The 13,406-nt window shown below is 51.0% G+C and overlaps 8 protein-coding genes across 8 annotated transcripts; 4 read left to right on the forward strand and 4 right to left on the reverse strand.

Moving 5' to 3' along the window:
• Window positions 1-1,513: 1,513 nt before the first annotated feature.
• K460DRAFT_164966 (uncharacterized protein) lies at window positions 1,514-3,060 on the forward strand. Its single transcript, XM_040926911.1, has 4 exons — window positions 1,514-1,671; window positions 1,725-2,463; window positions 2,514-2,815; window positions 2,882-3,060. Exons 2-4 carry the CDS (start codon window positions 1,755-1,757, stop codon window positions 3,026-3,028), a joined length of 1,158 nt encoding a protein of 385 aa, XP_040783875.1. The 5' UTR covers window positions 1,514-1,671; window positions 1,725-1,754; the 3' UTR covers window positions 3,029-3,060.
• Window positions 3,061-3,091: 31 nt separating this feature from the next.
• On the reverse strand, window positions 3,092-4,096 carry K460DRAFT_293111 (ketohexokinase-like protein; the record flags this gene model as incomplete). Its single annotated transcript, XM_040929393.1, has 1 exon — window positions 3,092-4,096. One exon carries the CDS (start codon window positions 4,094-4,096, stop codon window positions 3,092-3,094), a length of 1,005 nt encoding a protein of 334 aa, XP_040783876.1.
• Window positions 4,097-4,396: 300 nt separating this feature from the next.
• Window positions 4,397-5,527, reverse strand: K460DRAFT_291356 (uncharacterized protein; the record flags this gene model as incomplete). Its single annotated transcript, XM_040929274.1, has 3 exons — window positions 4,397-4,811; window positions 4,873-5,172; window positions 5,286-5,527. 3 exons carry the CDS (start codon window positions 5,525-5,527, stop codon window positions 4,397-4,399), a joined length of 957 nt encoding a protein of 318 aa, XP_040783877.1.
• Window positions 5,528-5,958: 431 nt separating this feature from the next.
• K460DRAFT_318122 (uncharacterized protein) lies at window positions 5,959-7,587 on the reverse strand. Its single transcript, XM_040930379.1, has 3 exons — window positions 7,339-7,587; window positions 6,983-7,287; window positions 5,959-6,928 (listed from the first exon to the last, which is right to left on the reverse strand). The coding sequence occupies exons 1-3, from the start codon at window positions 7,501-7,503 to the stop codon at window positions 6,451-6,453; spliced, it is 948 nt and encodes a 315-aa protein (XP_040783878.1). The 5' UTR covers window positions 7,504-7,587; the 3' UTR covers window positions 5,959-6,450.
• K460DRAFT_164946 (uncharacterized protein) lies at window positions 6,020-6,352 on the reverse strand. Its single transcript, XM_040926910.1, has one exon. The coding sequence runs from the start codon at window positions 6,252-6,254 to the stop codon at window positions 6,087-6,089; it is 168 nt and encodes a 55-aa protein (XP_040783879.1). The 5' UTR covers window positions 6,255-6,352; the 3' UTR covers window positions 6,020-6,086.
• Window positions 7,588-7,722: 135 nt separating the features above from the next.
• K460DRAFT_369354 (alpha/beta-hydrolase) lies at window positions 7,723-9,042 on the forward strand. The gene is made up of 5 exons (XM_040933945.1): window positions 7,723-7,835; window positions 7,882-7,936; window positions 8,033-8,102; window positions 8,148-8,767; window positions 8,818-9,042. Exons 1-5 carry the CDS (start codon window positions 7,770-7,772, stop codon window positions 8,928-8,930), a joined length of 924 nt encoding a protein of 307 aa, XP_040783880.1. The 5' UTR covers window positions 7,723-7,769; the 3' UTR covers window positions 8,931-9,042.
• A 199-nt stretch (window positions 9,043-9,241) lies between these two features.
• Window positions 9,242-11,093, forward strand: K460DRAFT_369355 (uncharacterized protein). The gene is made up of 3 exons (XM_040933946.1): window positions 9,242-9,851; window positions 9,906-10,271; window positions 10,322-11,093. The coding sequence occupies exons 1-3, from the start codon at window positions 9,353-9,355 to the stop codon at window positions 10,957-10,959; spliced, it is 1,503 nt and encodes a 500-aa protein (XP_040783881.1). The 5' UTR covers window positions 9,242-9,352; the 3' UTR covers window positions 10,960-11,093.
• A 262-nt stretch (window positions 11,094-11,355) lies between these two features.
• Window positions 11,356-13,375, forward strand: K460DRAFT_369356 (D-xylulose kinase-like protein). The gene is made up of 3 exons (XM_040933947.1): window positions 11,356-11,462; window positions 11,530-11,996; window positions 12,047-13,375. The coding sequence occupies exons 1-3, from the start codon at window positions 11,414-11,416 to the stop codon at window positions 13,259-13,261; spliced, it is 1,731 nt and encodes a 576-aa protein (XP_040783882.1). The 5' UTR covers window positions 11,356-11,413; the 3' UTR covers window positions 13,262-13,375.
• Window positions 13,376-13,406: the final 31 nt, after the last annotated feature.

Raw genomic sequence — 13,406 nt, forward strand, 5'->3', positions numbered from 1 at the left:
TATTAATAGTTATAAAAGCTACGCATTAGTCTAATTTTAGCAGTACTATAAAAAATAAAAAATTATTACTTTCTATATGCCCCTATATTTGTTGCACCTGCTATAGCTACTTAATATAAGTTATTTTGCGCCTTTAAAGAAGGCGTATAAATACTAAGCTAAAAAGCTAATGCGCAATAGTATTAACTATATTACTAAAATTAAATTTTTACTATGCTTTAAACTAGCTTTTAATACTGCTATTATAAAAAGCAATATTTTAAGTAGCTTTAAAGGCGCTAGTCTAGTTCCTTTTAATTCTAAAGCTATAATATTAAAGCTTAATATCTAGTTACGTACTCTACTACTACCTACTATTAAAAACAGTTCTTAAAAGTTAAAAATACTAAGCAATACTTTAAAATTTAAGTCTTAATTAACGCTAGTTAAAATAAAAATTTAAAAGCACTTAAATAGTTTTTTTACTTTAATAGTTAAAGCTTTTAAAAAAGTTTTAAAAAGTGCAGCTATAGTCGCGCACAAGCTTATATTAGTATAAAAAAAAATTGCTAAGCTTTAAGTAGCTAATAAAGCCGCTACGCAATAAAAATTGCATAAAAAAAAGTAAGTATAAAAAAAAAAAATTTTTATAGTAAAAAATAGTTTTTAACTAACAATTTTAAAGGAGTTTAGAGCGCGTAGTAATAAAAAAAAAGTAAAAAAGTAAGTATATACTAAAGCAGGTAAGCTTTCTTAAAGGCGCTGTAAATATTATAGTAAAGCTAAATATAACGCGTAAATATGCAAGCAAAAAGTAAAAATAGTTTTTAAATAAATTAGCTTATTATAATTTACTGCTATAGTTTTTTACAGTGCTATACTATTGTGTATAGTACTAATTTTAGTAGGGTTTTAGCATTATAACTAATTTAATTAGGCGACTAACTCGCCCGTGTAATACGTTAGCATTTTAGCTATTTTATTTTAGCTTTAAAACTATTTATTTATTATTTTTAGTAATATTATTTATATATTAAATATCTAAATAACTAGGCCTAATTAGGCAATTCCTAGTAGGCTATTTTATAGAAAATATTATATAGTATTATATATAATTTTTTTATAATTTTCTATTTATAGAATTAGCTGTCTATTCAGCCTAGTAGCGCTGGTAGCCTAAGTAGCTAAAAATTCGCCAAAATTCGCCAGTTTCGCCAGTTTCGCAGGATTTTCGCAGCTTTTCGCAGCTTTTCAGTTTGAATTTTCCTGACGAACTCATCTTTTCCGCTCCATTGCCGGCGCCTCATTTGCCCTTAGACACCCGTTCTGTGCAGTCATTCGCTTGAGGTTGCAGGACATGACGTGCGATGACCTTTAAATGAGTAGAATCTGTATAATTTGTGCGATGTAGTCTTTTTTTTTTGACTCCGCACATGTCCTCCAGCCTCTCTTTATAGACCTCAAGATGTCCAGCCCTTCCGAGAACAAATACTCGCGAATAGTCTCCACAATCATTGAATGCGACTATATCTATAATAGGTAGCACGAGTGCTCTAGCAACAGGAAACTTATGCAAGAAAACCCCCGGGCGGACACTGCGGGGGAGCCGAGTCTCTACTGATCACATATCCCGAGGTCGCATAGCAGCATAACGAAAAGCAGGATCCGGATTTCAATCCTATTTTTACAGAAGTATAACAATCTTCATATCTCACATAACAAGAGAAATAGCTAACAACATGCAGCTCTATCTCATTCTCGCCAGTCTCGTCTCCATGGCCACCCCCGCAACGCCAACCTCTCTCCAGGACCGGATATACGCCAACGCCCAAAGAGACGACATAGACATTACCGCCCTTCCATTTCACGAAGAAGCACTAGACTACATCGCCGCACTCTCCCCCAACGCAAGCACCACGCCCGCATTCGATTTCACCAACGCCTCGCGCATAGACACGCACACCCATCCCGTCCCACCGTGGTTCCGCGTTCTCGAACCGCTGGGCGGAGGCCGCGAAACGCCATCATGGAATGCGAGCGCGCATCTGCAGTTCATGAGTGAGCATCAGATAGTCCATTCGGTCCTGACTGTCTCGACTCCGCAGGCCAACGCGTTCAACACCGAACTCGACCTTGCCTTGAGGAAAAAGAAGACCGTTGCGCTTGCACGGCTGCTTAATGAGTTTTCCGCTGAGCTGTGTAGGCTATATCCCACGCGGTTTAGCTGGTTGGCTATTACCCCGCTGCCGTATGTTGATGAGGCGGTTAGAGAGGTGCGGTATGCGCTGGAGTTGGGAGCCATTGGCGTAGGGATCTTGGCGAACCACGAAGGTTTATATCCTGGCGAGGGATCCTTCGATCCATTGTGGAAGAGTCTGCAAGAGAGAGCAGAAAGAAGTCATGATGGGAGAGAGGTGGTGTTTGTGCATCCTACTGAGCCGGTGATTAGGTTGGAAGAGGGGCGGCTGGTCAATTCGAAGCCATGTAGGTCAACTGCTATACTTGCTTTTTGCTAGATGCTAACATCCACCCAGCACCTCTACGCTCTGGTCTCGGTGAATTCTATTTTGAGACTGCTCGCGCTTTATCAAGTATTACGGCTAACCGCACCATCATCAAGTTTCCTAATCTGCACTGGCGTGTGTCTCACGGCGCAGGCGCTTTTCCTGACATATCGGAGCGCTTCCTTTTGGGATTTACAGATGTTCAGGAAGAAGCGAGGAAGGTATACCGCGAACGGTTCTGGTATGATAGTGCTGGACCTGTATGGCCGAAGCAGGTGAAGGGGTTGACGGAGGGTATGGGTGTTCCCGTGAGCCAATTCGTATTTGGGACAGTACGTGAAAACAAATACTACTGAAGAGGTATTATTCTTCCGCGGGTTCGTACTAATGGCCCATAGGACTATCCATACGGCATAGGATTCTGGGACGTGGACGTTAACATCGCAGGACTTGCAGATGCGGAGCTACTTTCATCAGAGGAGAAGGAGCAGGTCTTTTGGCGGAACGCGAGGGGCTTATGGGGAGGAAAGATACCAGATGTTTGATCGTATAGTCGGATCTTACTTGGTCTGCCTTTACTCATAGGCTTGAGCTCCAAAGTCATCAAGTTACCACATCTTGCTGCCCAGACTTTCGAATCCTTCTTGAAGCACTTTCCGCCCAGCAAGTTGATTAGCAAATTCAAGCTTCCGTTGAAGCGGCCAGTCTCCGCACTCGTTGAGCGCAAACAACATACCAGCAATGAAAGTGTCTCCCGCACCGATAGTATCAACCACCTCTTGCCCTTCACTCCCCGATTTCCACGCCTCAACATCCGCCCACACCTCACCATCTCCCTGTTCAACGGCCGCAGCACCGCCAGCCCCCCACGTACAACATAGCACCGCATCCTCTCTCGTCTCCGTCCGCTGTGCGTCCAGAAACGCTCTAGCACTCATATACCCATTTTTCCGCGCCCACAGCTTCGAGTAAAACACCACGTCGGCGTATCGAGCGACTTGCACCATTCCAGTGCGCTCCGGCTTCTCGCACTCGACACTGATCTGGAAATGCGGGAACTCTTTACGCAGAAACTGGACGCATTGCAGGGTGATGTCTGGAACGCGTCCTTCGAAGTGGAACCATGCTTTCGTCCACGGAGTGCCATCATCATTGATTGCCATGTGGGTGACTTTTGCAATAAATTCGTCCGCGGTCATCTCGGGTAGTTCATTTATACTGACTACAGTTCGTGAGAGGGTTTCCTGGCTTTGGATGATGTAGCTTGATGCTGTGTCTGTGTAGCCGGGGCGGAAGATGCTGGACTCGTCTAGATGGGCTTGCGGAAGGGAATCGCGCACGAAAGTGGTAGCGTTTGAACTCTTGTCTGGAAGGACGGACAAGAGGTACAGCTCAGTAGGCTTTTTCTTGGGCTTGGATGGTGTGGGATTATGCTCTAATAGTTGCGTCAACACCTCGAGCGTATTCGCGGGATTGCCTCCTCGTCGGCGGGTGAGTTCCTTCGCACGGAGTTTTTCATCTTCTATCGGGAAATGGGGTACGGTGAGAATGGTGTCAATGTAGACTACTCCCACGCAGACGATGCGATTGACGTCTTGGGCACTATCCGGCATTGAGGGGAGAAGGTTCGCGATTAAGTGATTTGAAATGAAAGCCGGTTCGCGTGAAGTCGAACGCGTCGCACAAAAGATTGTTCTTGTAAATGTGGGGTGTAGATGAGGCGTGCAAGATAACAGTAAGTACGGTGATGGATGTTTGATTAGCGAGCGCATAGAACAAGGCTAACGGAAAGTATCATTCCTCTGCTGCCCCAACCTCTGCAAAAAGGAGTGAATCCCATGGTATCTCAGAAATCAGACGCTCGAACGCCAGCAAGCCCAAAACGCAGAAGATGAAATAATTAGAAGAATTCCTTAATATGCCGAGCCCGTGTGTCGCTTCCCTTTGCCCTCATGCGTGTACTCATCCTGCTCTTGCACCGGGCTAACCGCCTGCAGCGGCGCCCCACCCTGGCCACCATACCACCCTGGCCCCCTATTGGCATTACCATACACGTTCTGCTGTCCTTCCAAATCACCAAAGGCCCTTGTTCTCGGCGTCATGGGCGACTTCATGCCACCGACGGTTCCTGGCGTACGCGGTAGCTGCTGCAGCTCCCACATATGCTGCCACTGCTCGTCGGCGGTCATTTCGTTATCATAGGGCGAAGAGTTCCATTTTTCTTTTTGGGCCTGCTTCTCCGCTCGCTTGGTGGCGTGGGCTTCTCTTGCAGCGGCAGTCGGAACGAGAGAATACACGCTCAAGACGAGGAAGAGGGCGTATATCGACCTGTCCGGTAATTAGCATGCGATGATCCCAGGAAAAGTGAAGGTAGAACAGCAGGACTTACAGCATGATAATACTAACAGCAAAACTGCTCTTTGCTTGCATGCAATAACTCCTAATCTGCTTATCTTCTACGATATTGCAGCTCTTAGTGATGTACCACGGCGCGCCCTTGTTCATGCGCTTTGGGTCGATGGTATCTGGCGAGGTTTGCATATGGATGCCGTATGCCCAAAGAATGAGCAGGGCGATGTGCAGGAGGAGCGACAGGATCGGGAGGAAGACGTTGACGAGACACATGGTGACTTTGATCAGCCAAAAGAACGTGCATACTACGCCGATGATGAGGTGGTATTGTGTGTTGCTGGACTTGTTAGCGTATATTCATGGAGAACCAGCACTTTGGACGTGTATCGTGATCCATCTCCCGCATTTCCAACTTCTTACACATCCAACGCAAGGAAGGATTGTACTCACAAACTACTCCAGACTGCTGGCGTATGGACCGGCCGGTAATTCGCATATGCATACACGATCGTCGACGGGTCCGAATTAAAACCCATGCGACCACCTTCATTCCATAGAATAGTCCTGTACAGATTCGGGCTTGCGATACCGAAGAGCGCGAGGTTGGCGACTGTGAACGGCAGCTCGAAGATGATGAGGAACCAGACGACCTTGGGCAGCCGCCATGTTCGCGGGATAAGGAAGAGACCCATTGTGCGATTGTGAAGTGCGAAGCTTAGTGGTGTGGAAATGTGGGTTGCGCTCAAGATGCCGACGAGCGAGGTTGGGACTACAAGCTCAGCACCGCCCGAGTCCGGATGAGAGAGAGAGAGATGCGGGGAAACCGAAAGTGCAGCTCAGGCGTGAGCGAGCGCAATATGGCCAGGCTGAATATGCGCGATGTCGATGTCGGCTCTGGGCAGCGTCCTTCGTTCCAGCGGAGGCTCTCGTCGTCGCTCGGTCACATAGATAACTCCAAGTCATCCGCACCAGCGCCGGGGGCCTCCACCCTCTTTAACGGCCGTCTGCCAGCCTGCCGCTGCCAATCCGCCAACTCGCATGCTGAGGGGCGAAAAGGCCCATCGCAGCCGCTGAGTGGCACACGCATGCTGCACGATCACACAGCTTGTAAGATGTGACGGCGAATCAGAGATGCAGGTCGGCTCGACGGACGGAAGCTAAGACGGCTGGTTCCTTGCGCCATCCCTGTAGGTTGTAGCGAGGAATGTGTGTTAATTAATATTGACGAATTAGGTAATTCAATTTGGGCCTTCATGTTAAGTCGATGGGTCTGATAAGGCGCATGGGGCGTGGTTGTACAGCATGTGAAGTCGCTTGCCGTGGGCTGAATTGCATGTACAACCGGTAGTTGTCGTCGAGGAATGGAGAGTTGTGCGATGCGTGTGAGAACTGTGGGGATGCAGGGATTTGGGTCGACATCACGGGATGGCAGGATTTAGGGCCTTTGTGGGCGCGTAAAGTTGAGTTATGGTGCGAGAATCGTAAATACAATAGCGCTTGCTGCGACGACGGAGAGACAACTACTGAGGTGACCTGACGCTCGACTGATCGTCTAGATCAGCAAGTCGTAATGGCATCTGCTACGAAACCGAGCTAGCTGGAACATGTCGAACTACTACCACCATTTTTCGCAAAACACTCGCTCAGGTTTGACACTCTTCTGCTCCTTGAGAAACTGCACAAGCTCATCAGTCATATCCGGCGGTCCGCATACGTAGAAGACGGATGCCTGCGCCTGCTTTGGATCTCCCACGGCATTCGACAGGGCAGACTCATCAATGCGGTGCGTCCAAGCGAGGACAGGCACCTCGGTGTCGGAGTCAAGCTTCGGGAGCGTCAGCGCCATGAGCGGGTTTATAGGCGCTTCGTTCTTCGTTCCCATATCAGAGCCATCCCAAGTCCCCGTGAAGAATAGCTCGAGTCGGTCTATCGTTGTTTCTGAGCGCGGTCTGCGGAACAGGTCTAGGATCTCGGGGAGGTAGAGGACTTCGGTGGGGCCCGTCTCGTGGGACGGGACTTTGGTCGAGTAGAGGACGCGGACTTGGAGGTTTGGGTAGGAGCGGTGTATGTAGGACAGCATGGACATGATGGGACTGTTGCGTTTTAGTCGTTGCAACCGTAGCTGGCTCTCCTACGAGCTGACTTACTTGATTCCAACTCCGCCTGCAATGAAGACGGCTCGCTTTATCCTCTTTGCGTCTAGCCCTAGTGGAGGCCACACAAAGCTGCCGCCCACGCGAACTTTGACCTCTTTCCCTTGTATCTCTTCCACCGGCTGCCACAACCACGCAGCCGGCGGGTTAGTAGGACTATCTTGAATCGCTAGCTCGAAGTACGGTCTGTGTTCCGGATCCGTCTGCGGCAGCGCATCGCGTGGTGAAGACGTGATGGTGAAGCCGCCTGCTTTCTCAACGTCAGGCACGAAGACATCGAGCCATTGGCCTGGGAGGAACTTGGCTCATCCATCAGCGCATGTCGAGAGCGGAGATGCATGCCGTCATACGTTGAAGCCGTTTTTGTCCCCGATGTCGAATCTGATTGTTTTGATTCGATCATTGACGGGCGTGATCTTCGAGACAATGGCAGTGTGCAGCTCCTTCTCGCGGGGTTCGGTCGCGGTTCGTTCCTGGTGGCTCAGGATGGCTTTGGCAGACCGTGTCTGTGGCATGCTGCTCAGCGCCTATGCGACAAGACAGGTCACAGGTCATAGGAAGCAAGAAGTATTCTTACGGTGAAAATCCCTGTGCGAAAGAGCACAGTGGAGTGAGGGGTTCCACGCTGATGCATGTTGCGGATCCATCGCCTGCGAGCTTGGACCCTGACGTGCTGCCGCGGTACACGACTGGGGCGCTAAGGAAGCATTCGGCTGCGTCTCTCGTCTCACCAACGTACTTCTTTTGGCTATCTAGTTTACTTGCTATACAGGGCACCGTCATGAGTATCGAAGAAGGCTCACACACTTTGGCGGACGGACACAAGTTGTACACCAAGACGTTCAAGGTTCGTGCAGAAAGATGGACCTCGAGTTGTATTGACGGTGGAGTAGACGGAAGGACCGGCTAAGGCACGGCTAGTTTTCATCCATGGATTCTCTGATGTGAGTGACCTCCCTAGGATTGATAGAGTGACTGCTAACTGATCTGTAGCATGGTGAGAGTCTTTAATTTTCTACAATAGGATTGTCTGACTTGTTCAAGTAAACGCCTACGGCAGCTTCTTTCCAACCCTGGCTTCGAAGGGCATCGAGGTCTATACGTTCGACCAAAGGTAAGACTAAACATGAACTCACGAGATTAAGCTCACATCGCCTAGAGGATGGGGCCGCTCAGTGACGAAGCCGTCTGAGCGAGGCCACACAGGTCCAACATCTCAAGTCCTCGAGGATATCACTTCTTTCATCAAGACAGTGATCCCGAGTCCCATTCCTCTGTTCTTGATGGGACACTCCATGGGCGGCGGTGAAGTGCTTTGCTATGCCGCCCAAGGACCGCGCGAGATCCGCCAGCACATCCGAGGCTACCTTCTGGAATCACCCTTTGTTGACTTCGACGCCAAGTCCAAGCCATCACCGTTCACCGTCTTTTTCGGGAGGCTAGCTGGAAAGCTGCTGCCGCATAGACAGCTGTTGAACAAGCTCGACCAAAACTTGCTCTCTCGGGATCCTGAGGTCTGCAAACAGTTCGACCAAGATGAGCTCTGCCATGATACTGGCACCTTGGAAGGACTGTCAGGACTGCTTGATAGAACCGGACAACTGGCAAGCGGGAAGGTCATCATCCCCGATGATGCAGGCGAAGGAGGAGTGACGAGGATCTGGATCGCGCATGGCGACAAGGACGGCATCACCGACTACCAGGCTTCCAAGCGACTGTCGGACGCGTTGCAAGTCAAGGACAAGGAGTTCAAGACCTACGCAGGATACTACCATCGATGTAAGGAATGGACCCCTCGTTTCCGCTGTGCTCAGAGCTGACATGAACAGTACACGATGAGCCGAGTCCTGAGAAGGAGGTGTTCATAGATGATGTCGCGAACTGGATCCTAGCTCGCTCAACGGAGCCAGTGCAAGGGGACAGTGCGAGGCCGAAGCTCTAAAGTCACACAGAACCTTGTTCTAACATATGCTTGCCCACGTAATGGTAGACTGTCTTGATGTCTTGATACGCGCGTCCCGTGAAACGTCTCAGCCCGCGAAACGCGCAAGCCTATAAGATGAAGATGACGCGACGCAGCCTGCTTGCATGACGCTATAGACCAATTGAAATGTGTGCATATCGGATTGTTCTTGTAGGATGCATTGCATGAAAAGATAAACGTAAACGTCCCATCCACGGCGGGCTGAACCGGAATTGGCCTTTTAGCCCCACATGGCGGCCGGCCCTCGTCGATGATGCGATCCAGGAACCGAAGCCATCAACCGCAGGGGAGGCTGAGAAAATCTTCGAGATAGTTATTCGAGCAGCAGACGCACTGGGTCTCTGCACGCCCTAGCGCGTGTTGCTGCCATTTACAGCCCCATGTTACTGCGCGCCCGCAGAGATGGCATGTCTGTCTTTAGCCAGGTCCGACGCGTCGTCTCCAGCTCGCCGCCGTATGGGCCACCTTCACCGCAAGCCCTGCATAGTGCTTTCGCATACTCCTACTCGACGCAAGCCTTGGTGCGACGACACGTCCTACGTTGCTCTTCCCGCCGCCCGCCCATCTCCCGACCACAGTTGCGCGTCCTCCGCACACAAACAAGGCCAAAAGGCGCTCAATACCCGCAAGCCTCGCCGCCGCTGCACAACTGGTCCTCGACAGTGCACCGTCTACGACACATTTCTCCTTCCGCCATGACGAGCCAGACGCAGACTCGCGGCCATGTGGGCCACTCCCACCACCATCACCATGATAACACCTTCTTGCTCTCCAAGAACAAGAACGATGCCGGCGTCCGCATCACCAGAATAGGCCTGTACGTCAACCTGGGCATGGCCGTCAGCAAAGGTTTTGGTGGCTACGTCTTCAATAGTCAGGGTGAGTTGCTGAATATGCCCCTGAGGCCACGTTGATTCATTAACATAATCATAGCACTCATCGCCGATGCCATACACAGTCTCACCGACTTGGTCAGCGACATCATGACCCTCGCAACTGTCGGCTGGTCACTCAAGCCGCCCTCAGAACGCTTTCCCAGTGGATACGGAAAGGTGGAGAGCCTCGGCTCGCTGGGCGTCAGTGGCATATTGCTGGCAGGAGGCTTCTTGATGGGCTGGTCGGCCTTGATTTCGCTGTGTCAGCAATTTTTCCCCCAAGCTGCAGAGGTCGCAGCTGGCTGGGGACTGTTGCCGCATAGTCACGGTCACCACCATGGCACCGACGGCTTGGGGCCGAACATCAATGCGGTGTGGCTTGCTGCAGGTTCAATTGCCATCAAGGAGTGGCTGTACAGAGCAAGTAGGTGGAATCACCTCTACTTCTGTAACCTCTGCTGACATACTTCTCAGCACTCAAGGTTGCCAAAGAACGCAAGTCGACCGTGCTTGCCTCAAACGCCTATCACCACCGGGTCGATTCCCTCACCGCTTTTGTAGCCCTCCTCCTCATCGCCGGATCGAACGTCCTGAACAATGCACAGTGGCTGGACCCGGTGGGCGGCTTGGTCATCTCCCTCATGGTTGTGCAGGCTGGCTGGGGCAATACTAAGGCTGCACTGCTGGAGTTGGCCGATATTGGTATCGACACGGAAATGAAAGACAATGTGCGGAAAGCAGCCACCAAGGCGCTAGAAGGCATAACCTCAGCATCTCAGCCGGTGAATCTCCGGGCTGTTCAGGGCGTCAAGGCCGGTCAGAACTATTTCATGGACGTCGAGCTCGGCGTCCCAGGAACCTGGACCGTTGAGCAAACTCGTGGTGTGGAGAGCTTGGTTCGAGAGCGCGTTGGCGCCAAGGTACGGGGAGTTAAGAAGGTTCGCGTGCGATTCGTGACCAACTCAGCAGACGAGCCAGACTTTCTGGATGAGTTTATCCCAGGCGACCCATCTGCTACATCAAGTCCAGAGTCAGAGGCAGCACACGACCACGACCACGATCATGATCACGGCCACAAGCATAGCGACGACACTACAAGGAGAAGGAAGTGATATTGTTCATACAAGTGTATATACAAAGTACACGGCGCTTTGGAGTTGGATAAAAGGATTCCCCAGCATACATGATCTTCAAAGTTTAACGCGCATTAGATATCGAACACAATCTACATCATCTGTCGTCTGAATTATTTGCTCCATTCATACTACTACTCGTTAACTCTCATCTTGATCGGCCCAAGTATCTTACACATCGGCGTTCGCTCCGATCCAAAAGGACGCCACGGTAAAGACAGCAGTCTATTTATCCGTCCACCAATCGCACAAAAGCGCATCGCCGGCAAAACAGGCGATGTAGCTACTCCACCGAAAGTGGGACCAAGTTAGCGCGCAGTGCCAAAGCAAGAGGCTCAACTCTCACGAGACCCTTCATAGTATTTATCCATGTCTCGGGTTTTCTTCGCTTCTTCCAGATTTCTTTTGGTCTCACTTCACCCAAATATCGACCATGGCTGATCATTTTCTGGGCTTCGACCTGAGCACACAGCAACTCAAGGGTGAGGATACCCCGCCATAGCTACCCCACCACCCTCCATCTGAACTGACGCGACCTGCTTGGCGTAGGCATTGTTGTCGGTTCCGACTTGAAACTCATCCACGAAGCCAAAGTCGATTTCGATGCCGAGCTCTCCAAATATGGCATCGAGAAAGGCGTTCTCACTAACCCTGAGGAGGGTGAAGTCTTCGCGCCTGTCGCGCTGTTCCTCGAGGCCATCGATCTCGTCCTGCAAAGACTAAAGGACCAGGGTGCGGACTTCTCCAAGGTGCAGGGCATATCCGGCGCAGGCATGCAGCATGGCACTGTATTCTGGAGTAAAGATGCGGAGACGCTACTTGGGAACTTGGACGGCGGCAAGACATTACTTGAGCAGTTGGAGGGCGGAGCAAAAGGAGAGAAAAAGGGCGCGTTCAGTCACCCTTTCAGTCCGAATTGGCAGGATGCGAGCACACAGAAGCAATGTGAGGGCTTCAACATTGCGCTCAAAGATCCGAAGAGCCTGGCAGAGGCTACAGGGAGTAGCGCACATCATGTACGTCTTCCACGGCTACTATGAAGCTCACGACACTGACTTTGTGACAGCGCTTCAGTGGCCCGCAAATCCAGCGCTTCCAGGAGAAGCATCCCGAAGCATATAAAGCCACCGCCCGCATCTCCCTCGTATCCTCGTTCCTCGCGTCCATCTTCCTCGGCAAAGTGGCCCCAATAGACATCAGCGACGTGTGTGGGGCAGACTTGTGGGATATCAAGAGTGGCCGCTGGCACGAGGATCTCCTCGCACTTGCCGCTGGAGGACGCTCAGGCGTCGAGGACCTCAAAGCCAAGCTGGGAGACGTACCAGAAGATGGTGGTGCGAGCTTCGGTACCGTCTCACCGTACTTCAGCAAAAGATATGGCTTTCCATCGTCGACGCAAATCATCGCTTTCACGGGCGACAACCCATCGACTATTCTTGCCCTGCCGCTTCGATCCTCCGATGCTATTGTCTCCTTGGGCACATCGACCACTTTCCTTATGTCGACACCACACTACAAACCAGACCCAGCATACCACTTCATGAACCACCCCACAACAGCGGGCTTGTACATGTTCATGTTGTGCTACAAGAACGGCGGTCTAGCGCGTGAACATATCCGCGACGACATCAACAACGTCTCTGGAACATCCGCATCCAAGACGTGGGATCAATTCAACGAGACAGCACTCAATACACCCGCTCTCGGGCAAAAAGACACAACAGACCCAATGCGTCTGGGCCTCTACTTCCCCCGCCCGGAAATCGTACCCAACGTCAAAGCAGGCACATGGCGCTACCTCTGGAAAAACGACACTCTCTCGCCCGTCTCCGAGGACAAAGAGTGGCCCACCCCACAAGCCGACGCCCGCGCAATCCTCGAGTCCCAATTTCTGTCTCTCCGCCTGCGTTCCCATTCACTAGTCGAGCCACAAGGCTCACTCCCCGCCCAACCGCGTCGCATATACATGGTCGGCGGCGGCGCTGTGAATCCCGCCATCGCCGACCTCGCCGGCCAAGTCCTCGGCGGGTCGGACGGCGTGTACAAGCTCGAGATTGGCGGGAATGCGTGCGCGTTGGGCGCCGCGTATAAAGCGGCTTGGGGCGTGCAGCGGGGCTCTGGAGAGGCGTTTGAAGACTATCTCGAGGCAAGGTGGCATGAAGAGGGCTTTGTGCAGAAGATTTGTCAGGGGTATAGGGAGGGGGTTTGGGAGCGGTATGGGGAAGCGCTTAAGGGGTTCCATGAGGTGGAGAGGCGGGCTATACAGGAGAAGGGGCAGTAGTTATTCTAGTAGGCTTTTGAAGTCCTCATGAGGTATTGGACCTAATCGTGTGTATGTGAGGTTATACAATACTTTCCCTGATACTCACTTATCTATGAGAAAATAATGCTTTCAACATGATTTCCCATACCATTGTTTATCTATC

Source organism: Cucurbitaria berberidis, assembly GCF_010015615.1.
Source record: "Cucurbitaria berberidis CBS 394.84 unplaced genomic scaffold K460scaffold_5, whole genome shotgun sequence".
NCBI classification, from domain to species: domain Eukaryota; kingdom Fungi; phylum Ascomycota; class Dothideomycetes; order Pleosporales; family Cucurbitariaceae; genus Cucurbitaria; species Cucurbitaria berberidis.